At 40.7% G+C, this 16,054-nt stretch overlaps 3 protein-coding genes across 3 annotated transcripts; all 3 read right to left on the reverse strand.

The window, feature by feature from the left end:
* Positions 1–347: 347 nt before the first annotated feature.
* On the reverse strand, positions 348–2,687 carry LOC131326670 (aldehyde oxidase GLOX-like). The gene has a single exon (XM_058359529.1). It carries the CDS (start codon positions 2,596–2,598, stop codon positions 991–993), a length of 1,608 nt encoding a protein of 535 aa, XP_058215512.1. The 5' UTR covers positions 2,599–2,687; the 3' UTR covers positions 348–990.
* Positions 2,688–8,808: 6,121 nt separating this feature from the next.
* On the reverse strand, positions 8,809–10,674 carry LOC131326291 (aldehyde oxidase GLOX-like). The gene has a single exon (XM_058359029.1). The coding sequence runs from the start codon at positions 10,626–10,628 to the stop codon at positions 9,024–9,026; it is 1,605 nt and encodes a 534-aa protein (XP_058215012.1). The 5' UTR covers positions 10,629–10,674; the 3' UTR covers positions 8,809–9,023.
* A 2,342-nt stretch (positions 10,675–13,016) lies between these two features.
* On the reverse strand, positions 13,017–14,846 carry LOC131326531 (aldehyde oxidase GLOX-like). The gene has a single exon (XM_058359347.1). It carries the CDS (start codon positions 14,801–14,803, stop codon positions 13,199–13,201), a length of 1,605 nt encoding a protein of 534 aa, XP_058215330.1. The 5' UTR covers positions 14,804–14,846; the 3' UTR covers positions 13,017–13,198.
* Between the last annotated feature and the right edge of the window lie 1,208 nt (positions 14,847–16,054).

The following is a 16,054-nucleotide window of genomic DNA, read 5'->3' on the forward strand; positions in this document are numbered from 1 at the left end:
TAAAAAAAAAAAAAAATGTAAGAACCACATCGTAAATTTTATTAGCTTCGAGCTCGTGAATATTACTCGATTTCAAAACACATGCAACAACAAGCTAGTGAATTTCATTAGTTTCGACTTGAATTTCACCGGGTTTCAAAACACAACTAGCTATTGTAGAACTCCATAAGAACAACCTACTGAATTTCATTTGCTTTGAGGTCATGAATTTTTTTGAATTTCAAAACACAACAAATTAAACCACCTAGTGAGTTTCATATTTCTGGGCTGATTTACAAAAAATTGACAGAAAACTACCACATGCGAAAAAAATCAAATGAGAACCAAACAAATGTTCCAAAATGATATATAAGAAACCAGAATAGTACTTGATGGCCGATTCTTCCACATGAACAAACACTTCAGTACATTCACGAAAGTCAGCTCAATGGGTTATTCAGTACTCCCGGCCGGTGTATACTCTCTCCCTCCGATGACTTACTATTGAATACCACTCATCGTCGCACTATCAGTAATTTGATCATGTATATATATGGCTTCTGTCTCTTCAAATACCTCATAATCCGATGTGCACAAGTGCATTCTCCGAAACCTATCGAAAGCAATATCTGAATACCTATTTTCAGCACAACCCGTGATTATCGCATTCCAAACCGACCGCAACCAGGCCCGGTCCTAGGGCAAGGCCCAAGAGGCCGCTGCCTAGGAACTCCAATTTCAAGTAAGTAAAATACTTAACAGGCTAAAATTCACAAATTAATCTGCTTGATGGAGTAAGTGTTAAGCTGGCTACCGGCAGTGGTGTGGCGGAGTTGGGCACAGGCGGTGATCGGGGTGGAGTGGACTTGATAGAAAAGGAGAAGGGAGTCTGAGCAGTGGAGGGAAAATTGCCCAGGGTAGTTTTGGTATAAAAGTACTCTCGGATGCATATGCGTGCCAGACCGTATATATAAGTCACTACGAAAATAAATGAAAACCAACATTTGAAAATTAGGAGGTCAATTGGACCCAACTAGCAACACTCGGCACTCCCTGGTTAACCACAAACATCATATAATACCCTGGTGGCGCCACTATTCCGTTGGGTGGCGCCGTACACGCAATCATGTACTGTCCATTAACGTTCGGCACGACACTGGTGACAACCAGCTTCACCAACCTCTGCCCCTGCGAAAATGAATGCGTATTGTAAGGCGCACTTGCAAAATTCACCTCGACTATCCCCGTCAACGGTGTCGGCACCGTTACAGATACATTGTAAAGTTGTCCGTACTTTACCGTCGTTGGCGTGTTCACTACTGCCGGCCTCAAATTTGCATTGTTTGCTGTCAAATACTCAGGCGAAAACGCCTCGATTCTCAGCTCCGTTGGGAAATCCACGCCGAATGTGTAGTAGTAATGTGTGTTACTTCCAGCAAGCAAAACTCTCCCGTCGGGCAATAAATTCGCAGTCGAATGGTACAACCTGGGGATTGAACTGGGGGTTAATGTCATAAACCGGGATCCCTCAGGTTGGTCATGTTGGTATAGAACCGGGTTCAAACACGGGTTCGTCGCCAATCCATACCCTTGCGACCCCGCTTGAGCCCCGTTGATGATTAATACGTCACCTGTTGGTAGCATCACCATGTCTCCCATGATTCGAACAAATGGCATTTCCTCCATCTCCCAAATGGGGTTGGGATCAGTCGCCACGATCCGCCCGCAACTCCCCTGAGCCGGAGTATTTACACTTTGATTATTGTAGGCGCCGTATTGAGCCCCACCGCAAATGACAATCGTGGCCGTGGAATAATTACTTTCCAATGCCAGCATGGCAGAGGATCCTGCAGATGGATAGTTACGTGGACCCCCCTCTAGTATAGGAAATTTTTTTACAATCACGTTATTATCGTAATCATATAGCACAGATTGATTGTTAGCAAATATAAAAAGATTTCCTTGAGGCAGAAGGTGAACATATGGATAAAGGTTATCCGTCTGGTTGTCTCTTGACTCGACGAGGAACTGGAAATCGACTGCGCCGCTAGATCTCGGCGGGAAATACTCCACGCTGCTAACGCTGATTCCCCCGATTATTATGATAGAACCATCGGGGAGTATCTGATTAGTGGCGTACCAACGACCTTGGGACAACTCGACATTTTGAAGCTCAACCCAATCGCAGAAGGAAGCGGCTTCGCAGGGGGTGAACATTCGGAACTTCCTGTTGCCGTCGTCATTGCCGCCCGATTGGAGGAGGGTGCCATTAGGGAGGAATTGGCCCGATGAGCACCACGTGTCGGTGAGGATCTCAAGGGGACGGATTCCGTTGGTGTTGAGGTCGAGGACGGCGGAGTGGGCAGAGCAATCGTGCTTTAAGTCCTCTTCGAATGGGTCGTCGCGGCATTCACCATTCGGGAGCGACAGATTGGACAGGCCGATGTTAGCACGGTCCAGGAGGACGACGGTGTTGAACGGGGTCACGGCGGTGTGCATGGAGGCAATGCCGGCGTTGGGGACCAGGAGCTCCCACGTGCCCGGGAGGTCGGCACTGGTTTGGATGATCGCGAAGGCGAAGCAGAGGAATTGTAAACCGAAGAAAATGGGTGCGGCCATAGTGTAAGCGAGAGTGTTCACTGCTCGGTTGTGTGTGTGTCTACCTGAGAGAGAGAGAGAGAGAGAGAGAGAGAGAGATTGATTTCTTACGTTAGAGGGAGAAGAGTTTGGGTTTCTAGCTGAACTTAACTGGGATCGATGATGGTGAAATGATAGATTCCCACGGCTCTTTGCCCACCTACCAACTTGTTGACTGACTGTCCTCTGCTTTGTTTCTAGTGAATGATTCTCGGGAATAATACTGTTGTCATCCGCTAAGAAGTTCAGAGAAGATACGAATTTCCAGTTGATGATTGTCGGTGAAGTCAAAGCCCAGCCTTGAGTAGTTCAATTTTTGTCAAGGCCACTGCGCTGTCGCGGAAGCTGCGCGCGAAGTGTAGAGGTAGTTCTCCTGAAATTATAATTAGTACTCCTACCGAAAATCACCACCTTACGGGTCATTTGCCGATCAGATTAACTTTGGGTAGATATAGCATGTGAAATGATATTTTAAAAAAAGAAGGATATATATAAAGGGGGAATATTATATCCGTTGTCTATATCCGGGTGGTAAACACCGTATATAAGACCTTCGAATATAATATTCGGGGTGATAACATATCTGCTCCTATATCTCATTGACAAACGAGTCGGTATGATATCTTTGAAAGTTTTACATGGTACGCTGAATGTGCCCTTTTTGGACAACCTCCTGTCCTCCTCAACTACTCGGACAGCTAAGAGATCTGTTCAAGTAACATGCGGACTAATTGAAGTAATGAATGTTCACAAAAATAATACTCCGAGTACTACAAATATTGAAGTGATGAACTTCCCAATATGGTATGGATTATTGCTCTTGTTCCTCTTTCACTTTAGGTGGTTTGTATACAGGTACAGCCAATCTATTGTTTATTAACGTAAATAAACATGAATCACTTCAAGTAACTATAAAATTGTATGTCTTTCGTAGTGAACTATCTTTGCGGGACGGAGGGTGGGGTGGTGTTGAAGTGATGATGGTGGTGGTGATGATATATATATGCTGGTGGTAGAGTGGGAGAATTTCAGATATTTTAAATTTATTACGTAACCAAACTCAAGGTTTGTTGTACATAGAAATTGCGATAGAATCCATTTATAACAAATTTGAAATCCCTTTTTTTGTCAATATCGTCGATCAGTATCTTCTTTTTATTCAGTCGGTCACCCCTAGTTAATAAACATGGTGTAGAGAAACTATACTAGCTAACAAATTAAGAGCAAATAAGTAATCTGAACCCATAACTAGACTTTGAATTAACTAAATACTAACATTAGACAGGTAACAAGTACGAAGAACTGGAGCAGACAAGAGTTTCCCTTCGTTAATTGGACAGCTACATATTTAGCCCCTGATGAGCTGGGGGAACATTTTTAATGGGTGGTTTGTTACTAGGGCCTTTATGAAAAGGCCAAGCCTGCATATATAGTCTTTGGGCTTTGGGCCGAACTTGAAAATGTTGGTTTCCTTTTTTCTGTAGCATATTTTCTGAATTAATTCCATATCCTGATACAGCCAACAGGCATGTAAGGCTGTAACCGGCACTTTCTTACCTCTTTCTCATGAAAGGTGAGGGTTTGATTCGCACCAAAATCACAAGTGTTTGGTGTGATGGTTAGTGCCCTTTGGACTTGCCTCACCCGTATGTCGCTTAGCAGTATCCCATCCCCATTCCCTTGGGAGTAGGCTAGACATCTATCGAGTGAAAATATAAATGTAAATATATCTTGTGATACACATGGACCTACAAGGCCTACTCAGTGAATAAGACTTCTCTGTTATCTCAGCTGGACTGTCCTTTGTAGTTCAAGTGATTTGGGTGACTGGGTCTAGTTAGGTCTCACCTCCAACTGATTTGCTCGGAGTCGATTAACTAGGTTCCTTCGTACGTGAAGTAGAACATATGTACAAAAGCTTATCTTGATCGGCATTAATGAGCTAGATCCTAAGCTAACACATTAGTTCTTTGTGTGCATAAAATTGGCTTCTCTGCTTCAAGTTATAATGAGACACCGAAAATTCGCACCATATTGCTGTTTGCAAGAGCTGTTGAGTGTGCAGTGACTACGACCATTTGAAGCCACGATATATCTAGTATCCAGGAAATAGCGATGCAGGACGAATCACTTGAGCAAATTCGGTGAGGTAGCGTATTCGGAATAAGGACAATGGGTGAAACGAGCCTTGATTTGCACAATCATTTCTATATTCTGTTTATGTTTACCTTCAATTTCCAATTCCTGATTTGATATATTCTCTAGTTTCAGTTTCTAAAGTGTGTATCTGTTTTTATTATATATATTTTTTGAAATTAATAAAACAGGTCAAAATTTTACTTATCCATTCTGACCAACAAATGTGCGCGAAGAAACAACGTACAAGGTCAAGAAAAAAAAAATGTAAGCAACATACACAAGTGCACACTCACAAATACACTCTTTTACGTAGTATGAAGTGTTATTCAATGGAGCGCCCACCCTGTACGCACTCTGTCTCAAATCCAATCATAATGAAGGACATTTTTTTTGAAATCAGTCAATTCATTCAAACATACCCGAAGGCAAAGATTACATCGCAATATACAGGAAAGCACCAAACCACCTAATCTGAGACACAAGTTACTGCACAAAGCACACCAGGCTATAGACTCAAGGACACCCTGCATAAACAGCCGACACAAGTGTCGACATAAGAATCCACAGCACAAACCATTAGACAACAAGCACAGATGTAATCACAACAACACATAATGAAGGACATGATTCTAGCAGAAACCACCCATCTATGGCTCTTAATTCATAAAGCTTAATTCTTTCTTATTAGATCGTATATATGTAATTTCTGAAGCTTGAGCTACAAATGTATTCTTTTTTTTTTTTTGGGTAATTAAACTGAATATGTAATTTATCTCTACTTTCTTTCTCATTCTCACGTTGATTCCGGAATGGGAAATCCTGCAGTGCAATTGCACTGCAGGAGCTGTAGAACAGCCGATCCTGCTATCCATTTTGACACCTACTCCATCGCCGAAATAGACAACCGGATCAGCCGCCTTCAGCTCTGCAATGCAACCTGCACTGCAAGATTCCCCGGTTGATTCCACTCTTCCAATGAAGTCCGACCAATTATGCTGTCCCATGGCTTTATCTGCAATCCTTTTTCGTTTGAATACAATATTGTCTTACTTATCCAAAAAAAATGTTGTCTCTCTCACCTATATGTCTGCGTCTCTAACAGCGAAAGTTTAGTTTATCTCTGCGCAGTGGGGCCAAATAATTCTTGCTGCGCACTGCTAAAGAATCCTCGATCGATATGGTCCTTAATTCCTCAAGTTGTTAAAAAGTTTACTTCACATATGAGAGGTGTCCAACAAAAACAATGAACAATAAGCAGTCGGGGTACCCATTCTCGTAGAGCAAGTCCACTTATCGGCACTAAAATGTCATTGTCAAAGTTATTTTTATGAATGCTATATCATTGAAATGATCATGTGCCAGACTTGCCAGAAAAAGAGAAAGAAAAAGAAATGATGTACCAGTTTCATACGTTTCAGTTTGGCAATTCTCAAATTTGGACCATTAATTTAATTAAACTCGTGTTATTTTTCAATACATATCTATTGGCGTGAATGAAGTAAGAGAAAGGGCAATCATCATCGGTGCCACTTATTGGCATCAATAAAAATGACAATCGGTGGACTTAAATTTTAACAAAAGATTGTGGCAGTTTTTGCCTGCTCTTGTAATCCAACCACATGCCAATTGCGATGCCAAATCCGACGGGGATTTGGCAGCCTTCCCATTTGCTTCAATTTTTATGCCTCATGCCAAGTACAATTATAAGAGTTCAGAAACAAGTAGAAGTCAAAAATGGTTTAGCACTATACGATTTGACTCTATGATTGGAGAGGAGTGTTTGTTGATGTCAAATTTGACGGTGTCAAAACGCCGCACCGGTCTTAAAAAATTTTTTGAAACCTCTCAATTTTAAGTAAAGGTTTGGAGACGTTCTAACAAAAGCAAAACAACTGGCTATATGGAGTAGACTTGCAAGATTATGTGCATATTAACAAGCCAATCACCTCTTATATGGAGTAAATAAGTAATGTAATTATTCACAAAAGTCGCCTTTCATTTGGTGCGACAAAGACTGAACGGAAATTACAAAAGGTTAAATGGACTAATGGCACAATGGCAAAGCGCCACCCTACAGACAATAAAATCTAGAAGGCGGATGCCAACCAAAACATCTAGGATCAAATTAAGGAAGGAATCCCAAACCACAAGAACCCACCGATGGACACCTGAAAAAGCCTAGCAAGCCACAAAGGTCAATCGCATCTTCTCAACATCCAAGGTAGTAGTACTGAATAATTTGTATTTTAGTAAGTTGTGAAGACACGAGGACAACTAAGGGTGGGTTTGGATGATGTAGATTAGTAACTTATTTTTTTGTCTTTATTTGAATTTTTTTTGCATTTAATTATTTTGCGTTAAACTTTTGGGACTTATTGATTTGTCTCGACGAGAGGTATCAAAAAAGAAAAAATTGTGATCGAAATTCATAATTTTTTGAATAAAGACAAAAATAAGTCAATAAATCAACTTTTTTTTACTTATTCTTGTTTTTTTTGAAAAAAATTACTAGTTTCGATTAAAATTTTTTACTTTTCCGATTCCTCTCGCCAAGATGAATTAATAAGTCACAAAAGTTATGCACAAAACTAACAAATACAAATTTTTTTTGAATAAAACGAAAAAAAATTATTGTTCCTACTTTTAAAGCCAAATGAGGCCTAAGTTAATTTGTACAGCAACGTACTGATCAACGGTACCCATTCTTTTATGAGTTGATGATTCGTTTGTTCCGTGCAGTTTAATACTAATATGTAATTTAGTGGTTGGAGTATTTGACTTTTTGTTGGAAATATTCTCGAAAATTTCTGTAGACTATAATAATCAGAGATGACAACAATAAGATGTTGAAATAATTAATATTTGAAGTAGATAGAAATATATAGGAGAATAGAGAAAATTAATTGATTGAGTCACGGATATAGTGCTCTCTTTAGAAAGAATACATGTCCTCTTGCACTGGCTGTTTTCAACTCCCAAGATACAACGATCGATCATCTAGGAAGCTATGTGTGCACGCTCAGCTAAGGATTTCCCAGTAAACCAAGAACCACCAGTATGCTGAAAATGTGTTTATATACCGTATGTATATTTGATCAAATTCTCTAACGAAAATCACACCAATCATCGTGTACCAACCACCTTTATATAGTAGACCAACCACAAATTAAGGCAATTCCTCATTCATATAATAGGAATTGAAACGCACAATATAATAACTGGGAGTTAAAAATGTTTTTTCGCCATAACTCAATTCCATTAGTAAATCTAATTAACATACTACACAGTTTTAAAGAGGTTTTTAAAAGCTTTTATCTAACATATTTTCCCTCTTCGTGTTTGAGATTTACTTTTTTTCTTTTTAAGATGCACCTAAAACCTGAAGTAACAATTTTGAGTTTGTTAATTGAGATTAAATTCTTTTCACCTTAGGTAGAACACCCCAAGTTTGCAATTTGTGGGTTCCATCATGAATTTGTTATATTAATCTGAACCGTTCATCTTGTAGGACTCGCAAAATAGTATATCCATACAAAAAATTATCTTTATCAGACATCGATAGGTATATCAAAATTAAATTTTGATTTGTAAAATGGACGATATGATTCTTTAAAGTCAAATTGTCCATGACCGTCTATTTTATAAACCAAAATGTAATTTTTGGTACACATATCGATTTTCAATCAAGTTGATTTTTGCGTAGATATACTACACTGCGGGTCGTATAAGATGAACGGTTCAGATATTTATAATGAACATCCGATGGCCCCACAATAGGTGGTGGAAATCGTGGGTATTCAACCTAAGATAGAAAGAATTTATCTCTTGCTAATTACTTCTGCTGGAGATGCTCTAAGTCAATCTTTTTTTTAAAGAGAAACAAAACATTTAATGTTCTTTACTTTGTTATTTTCCTTTCTGTTTCCACTCAAACCATATAAGGGAAAATTATTTTCCCTTCTTTTTCATAGGTTCCAAACAGAGCCTTAGATTGTTTCAGAAAAGTTTATTGTACAATAATCAATCAATTAACTACCAATGAAACTAAAAGAATTGGACAAATACCACTTTTCCTTATCTTTTAGAAGATACATAGTGAAACCAAATCTTAACAATAAATATGTTTTTTCAACACTTTTACAATAAATTCTTGAAAACCTTGTCGAGACGACATGAACAAATAAATAAAAACAAAAGAAAACCAACATTTGAAGATGTTTGGCATACATTTACATATGCATACATCAGCGGTTGTTTAGGCGATATGGTTAGGCGATCAAATGGACCCAATGAGCAGCACTTGGCACTCCATCGTTAACCACAAACATCATATAATAACTTGGTGGCGCCACCATCCCATTGGGAGGCGATGTACATCCAATTTTGTATATAGTACCATCCCGCTTGGCACCGGTGATAGCCAACTTTATCAATCTCTGCCCCTGTGAAAATGAATGTGTTGTGAAAGGCGCACTTACAAAATTCACCTCCACTGTCCCACCCACCAAAATCGGCACCTTTATATATACCTTGAAAAACTTCCCGTACCCCACCATTTTTGGCGCCTTCACCACTACCGGCTGAAAATTTGCTTTGTCTGCCGCTAAATACCCCGGTGAAAATGCCTCAATTCTCAGTTCCGTTGGATACTCCCCGTTGAATGCGTAGTAGTAATGCGAGTTACTTCCGGCGACCAAAATTCTCCCGTCGGGCAATAAATTCGCGGTCGAGTGGTACAATCTCGGGACTGTACCAGGGTTTAACATGGTAAATCGGGATCCCAGAGGTAGGTTGGGTTGGTATAGAACCGGGGTCAAACACGGGTTCGTTGCCAATCCGAACCCTTGTGACCCCGCCTGAGCCCCATTGATGATTATTACATCTCCGGTTGGTAGCATCACCATGTCTCCCATGTTCCGAACAAGCGGCATGGTATCCATCTCCCAAAAGGGATTGGGATCAGTCGCCACGATCCGCCCGCAAGTCTTTTGGGCCGGTTCGTATATAGTCTGATTAAGGTAGGCATTGTACTGAGACCCACCACAAACTACTATTGTGGCCGTAGAATAGTCTCCTTCCAATGCCAGCATGACAGAGGATCCTGCAGACGGGTAGTTACGTGGGCCCCCTTGCAGCTGAGGATAAGTTTTTACAATCACGTTTGCATTGTAATCGTATAGCACGGCTTGAGTGTCATCAAATATAAATAGATTTCCTTGAGGGAGAAGGTGAACGTATGGATACAGGTTATCCCCCTGGTCGTCTGCAGCCTGGCCAAGGAATGGGAAATCGACCGCGCCGCCAGGTCGCTGTGGGTAAAACTCCAAGGTGTTGACGCTGATGCCCCCGATTATTATGATAGAACCATCGGGGAGTATTTGATTCGTGGCGTACCAACGCCCATTGTACAACTCGACGTTTTCAAGCTCTACCCAATTGCACCAGGAACCGGGTAAGCAGGGCTTGAACCTTCGGAACTTCTGGGCGCCATCGTTGAAGCCGCCGGTGTGGAGTAGGGTGCCGTCAGGTAGGAATTGGCCGGAGGAGCACCACGTGTCGGTGAGGATCTTGAGGGGACGGATTTTGTTGGTGTAGAGGTCGAGGACAGCGGAGTGGGCGTAGCAATCATACTGTAGACTCTGGTCGTTTGCGTCGTAGCGGCATTTGCCGTTTGGGAGCATTAATTCGGTCATGCCGATGTCGGTCCGGTCGAGGAGGAGGACGGTGTTGTACCGGGTGACGGCGGTGTGCATGGAGGCAATGCCGGCGTTTTCAACCAGGAGTTCCCACGTGCCCAGGTCCTGGGCACTTGTTGGGATGATTGTGAAGGCCAAGCAGAGGAATTGTAGACACAAGAAAATGCGAGCGCCCATGGTGAAAGGGAGAGAGAGAGTTTTCAGCTGATATTGCTACCTTTATTGGAACTGAAATACGTACTTGTATATATAGAGATAGGAGAAGAGGGAGATCGAGAGAAGTAACGTGAAATGTGGGGCCTAATTAAGTTGATGTGGACTTTTGGCTGACGATCAACGCTGATAAAGGGCTCCACTGATGTGGGTCCCACGACTCACACCCTCCAACTGTTTGATCGTATTTTAGTTTTTTTTTTTTTTTTCCCCGCTTAATTTCTAGTGGAATATTGCTGTCTTCGTCCGTGCAAATACGTAGTATGACTTTTTTTTTGGTAAATACGGATGAGACCGTCACCTTAAGTCGTACAGTATTTACCAAAAAATGATTCTTCAGTCGCTGACCTTGGAACCGGTCTTTGTAAGTTTTATTGATTACGCCGGCTGTTTGTATCGCTTATGGGACGGCAACCTTCCGAACCACGGTTTTGAATACCGTATTGGTTTTGGTACCGGTTTTCTTACTGATATAAAATTTCGCAGTTCTGTCCCTGTGAATTTAGAAAACATACGTATCGATTTTTGTTTGAGCTGATTTTTTATAAGACCTCATAAATAATTATTTTAAAATTTATGAGTATTTTTTATATTTTGTGGGTCCACTCTAGGCCCCACATGGCGTGCGGTGGCCTATGCGGTGGTCGTATCATTTCTGTAGAAAACCTGCGTGGTTGTATCTCCCTCGCACCCAAAATCAGCCGTCGTGGGAGGAAATTAAAGAAGCAGCAGCCGCCATGGTGCCTTCGTCTCCCTCACATACACAGAGATGAAAAGGAGGATGAAATATGAGACCTCCATGGATGAGAGGCGTAGATTCGGATCGATCAAGACTGGAGAGTTGAGAGCGAGGCACAGAATACACCGAATTGAGGTAAAATCACACAATGATCATGTACCAACCACCTTTATATAGTCAAGTCAACCATAAATGTGCCAAATTACTCATTCATATAATAGGAACTTAAATGCACAATATGATGAAAGGGAGTTAAAAATGTTTATTCCCCATAACTCACAGTTCAATTAGTAAATCTAATTAACACAACAAACTATTTTAAAGAGGCTTTTTAAAGCTTTTTCTAACAAACTTTCCCTCTTCAAGTTTGAGATTTACTTTTTCTTCATAAGATGCACCTAAAATCTGTCAGAAGTATCAAATTTGGAGTATGTTAATTACTTCTGCTGGAGATGCTTTAAACCAATCTTTTTTTTAAAGCGAAAACAATCATTCAATGTTCTTTTTTTAATGAGTGGACATTCATTTACGGTAGTACTGTTGTTTTTACCACTTCAAAGTGAAGTGTCATTTTGGAACTAGGGGAAAAAGAAAACAAAAAAACCATGAAGTGTCACGTACTACCTTTCATATCCTTTGCTCCAATTAAATACTAATTAATTATACAATCGTAAAAGCAATTGCCAACTCAACAAATACACAATGCGCAAAGAATAATCGAGAACAAAAACGAGAACGCGAACATAGAGATTTTACGTGATTCCCCAACAAAATGTTGAGTACATCAACGGCACACGCTAGTTTCATTATGTATAAATCGAATGAAAAAAGTGTGTACTTTTATCGGCTATTGAGTATATAGCAAGTATTGTATATCCTATGGTTTACATCATCAGTTATACTGTACGTAACAACTCTGTTCAATTTGAACCCCAAACCCTCAACGAAACGTGAACCTAATCGAAACAGGCCTTCACAAGCCCAATACTAGGATGGGTGGAAAATAAAAACGGGAACTTACATGCATGGTAATTGACATCATAAAACTAGTTCCCTTAATAAGGACTCTATCGGTAGTATAGTACGATGAAAATCATATAGAAGTCTTCACCATAGTTGGTTAGAATACTAAAGTTTTCATTCACTGTATATGATATATTTATCTTATTTTATGGTAAATTTGTTATATATTTACATGTACACATACACATGATAAATTTTATTATACATGATAAGTTTGTTACATTTGTTTCCGGCTTTATGATAAATTCATAACATACGTTATAAGTCACGATCGATGGTGACAAATTTCTCGCATTTCAGTGGATATTATAAAAATAATACCAGAATATTATCATAGATGCATGATCAATTGATACAATTCCCAATATTGGCCGTATATATATATATATATATAATAAAAGATCATATAATCTTGCATTCATATCCATGTTAAAAGTAAAAATATATAAACTAGTGATAAACTTGTTATAGATGCTTACAAAATCTTACGCAGTTCTTGAATTATTAACATTTCTTTTGAGTACATAGGTGTTAGATTTCGTAGAAAAGTTCATTCTACAGTAATCAATCAACTACAAACGAAACTAAAAGAATTGGACGAGTACCACTTTTCCTTGTCTTAACAACAAATGTGTTTTCTCAACACTTACACAATAAGTTTTCGAAAACCTTGTCGAGACGACATAAATAAATAAGAAAAGAAAAACAGCATTTGAGGATGCTTGGCATGCATTTGCAGATACATACACCAAAGGTAGTTTAGGAGAGATGGTTAGCCGACCAAATGGATCCAATGAGCGACACTTGGCACTCCATTATTGACCACAAACATCATATAGTAACTTGGCGGTGCCACCATCCCATTGGGAGGCGATTTACACCCAATTTTGTACGTGGTACCGTCCGGCTCGGGACCGGTGATAGCCAAATTTACCAATCTTTGGCCCTGTGAAAATGAATGCGTAGTGAAAGGCGCACTTACAAAATTTACATCCACGGCCCCACCCACCAAAGTTTGCACTGTTATAACTACCTCAAAAAACTCTCCATACCCCACCGTTTTTGGGGCCTTCACCACCTCCGGCTGAAAATTTGCATTGTCTGCTGCCAAATACCCTGGCGAAAATGCCTCAATTGCCAGCTCTGTTGGGTACTCCCCGGTGTAAGTGTAGTAGTAATGTGTGTTACTTCCGGCGAGCAAAATTCTCCCGTCAGGTAATAAATTTGCTGTCGAGTGGTATAGTCTAGGGATTGTACCGGGGGTTAGCTCAGTAAATCGGGATCCTAGAGGTAAGCCGGGTTGGTATAGAACTGGGGTCAAACACGGGTTTGTTGCCAATCCGAACCCTTGTGACCCCGCCTGAGCCCCGTTGATGATTATTACGTTTCCTGTTGGTAGCATCACCATGTCCCCCATGTTCCTAACAAGCGGCATGGTATCCATCTCCCAAAAGGGATTGGGATCAGTCGCCACGATCCGCCCGCAAGTCTCTTGGGCCGGTTCGTATATAGTCTGATTAAGGTAGGCATTGTACTGAGACCCACCACAAACTACTATTGTGGCCGTAGAATAGTCTCCTTCCAATGCCAGCATGACAGAGGATCCTGCAGACGGGTAGTTACGTGGGCCTCCCGGCAGCTGAGGATAAGTTGTTACAATCACGTTTGCATTGTAATCGTACAGCACAGCTTGAGTGTCATCAAATATAAACAGATTTCCTTGAGGGAGAAGGTGAACGTATGGATAAAGGTTATCCCCCTGGTCATCTGCCGCCTGGCCGAGGAACGGGAAATTGATCGCGCCGCCAGGTTTCTGTGGGTAAAACTCCAATGTGTTGATGCTGATGCCCCCGATTATTATGATAGTACCGTCGGGAAGTATCTGATTTGTGGCGTACCAACGCCCATTGTACAACTCGACGTTTTCAAGTTCTACCCAATTGCACCAGGAACCGGCTTCGCAGGGGGTGAACATTCGGAACTTCTGGGCGCCGTCGTTGAAGCCGCCGGTGTGGAGAAGGGTGCCGTTAGGGAGGAACTGGCCCGAGGAGCACCACGTGTCAGTTAGGATCTCGAGGGGACGGATTGTGTTGCTGTTTAGGTCGAGGACCGCCGAGTGGGCGGAGCAATCGTACTGTAAACTCTGGTCGTTTGCGTCGTAGCGGCATCTGCCGTCTGGGAGTGATAACTCGGACGCGCCGATGTCAGTCCGGTCGAGGAGGATGACGGTGTTGTACGGGGTGACGGCGGTGTGCATGGAGGAAATGCCGGCGTTTTCAACCAGGGTTGCCCACGTGCCCAGGTCCTGGGCACTTGTTCGGCTAATTGTGAAGGCCAAGCAGAGGAATTGTAGACACAAGAAAATGTGTGCGCCCATGGTGAAAGGGAGAGAGAGAGAGAGAGAGTATTCAGCTATGTGTGTCATCTGCCGTTATTTGAACTGAGATATAAATAGAGATAGGAAGAGGAAGAGAGAAGTATAGAATGTGGGGCCTAAGTTGGTGTGGGTCCCATGACTCACACCCGCCAACTGTTTGCTTGTTTTTTTAATTTTTTTTTTTGCCCCCCGCTTAATTTCTATGGAATATTGCTGTTCGATCTCTTCGGCTGGGAACATCCTTGAAAATATGATTTTTTTTTTCGGAAAAAAACAACCACCTTAAAGTCGTATATACCAAAACAAAGTTGCTAGTCGATGTCTTCTTAACGCCCATCTTTGTAAGTTTTACTGGGTATCCTAGCTTCTGGGCCGGGTAACCTTCCAAACAGTTAAAAGCGTCTCAACTTTTCATTTTTTAATCGAATTCTTTTACTGTGCCCAAAGGCAATGTTCAATAAGACATGAGGGTGCATTTGCTCCGAACAATTTGCACGCCTCGCTTAATTTTAAGAACTTACAAGGCGTTGGTTGTGCAAATTTAATGTGGCCCGAGATTTGAAAATATAATTGGTTTTCGTCAAATTCCACCTTTCAACTTTTTGAGGAATAAACTTTTTGGTTGAATGTCTCGTGCACAAATAAAATTATTCGGGTTAATCACTTGTGTCTATATATCTTGTGTTGCCGTGTGGATGGTGATAGTCCATTCTTCCTATGACAGAAAACCATTATCCTCAACGACTTTTCCTTTTTGAAACCATTGCGTAAAAGAATAAATTTTTCTAAACCACCGTGCTTTCATATAAGACTTTTTAATAATAAATCTTCCACCAAAAAATATAGAGTATATATATAATGATTAATCGATAGTCTAATCAAAAGTTAAGAATACAGATATGGAAAGATTATGAGGGAGACTATAAGTGGACAATCGCATCTGGCCTCTCAGGAACTGCAAGTAGATTAAAAAAAAGAATCTATATGTGATCTTACATTTTAGGGTAAAACTTTGATAAGTGTACAGACTAAGAAACGCCATAATATCCAATCTATAACTTGATTCTTGAAGCATGCCAATTAAGCCAATAAATGTCGTAATTAGTTGTTTAATTCTTTCTAAAAGGAACATTTTTTTTAACTGATAGTAGTATTTTGATTTTTCAAAAAAATGATATAGTATTGATTTCGTGGAATCCCATTCAAGTATAGTTGTCATGAACATTTCATTCTAAAAGGAACGCTTTTTTT

This window comes from Rhododendron vialii, chromosome 5a (genome assembly GCF_030253575.1).
Source record: "Rhododendron vialii isolate Sample 1 chromosome 5a, ASM3025357v1".
NCBI lineage: Eukaryota > Viridiplantae > Streptophyta > Magnoliopsida > Ericales > Ericaceae > Rhododendron > Rhododendron vialii.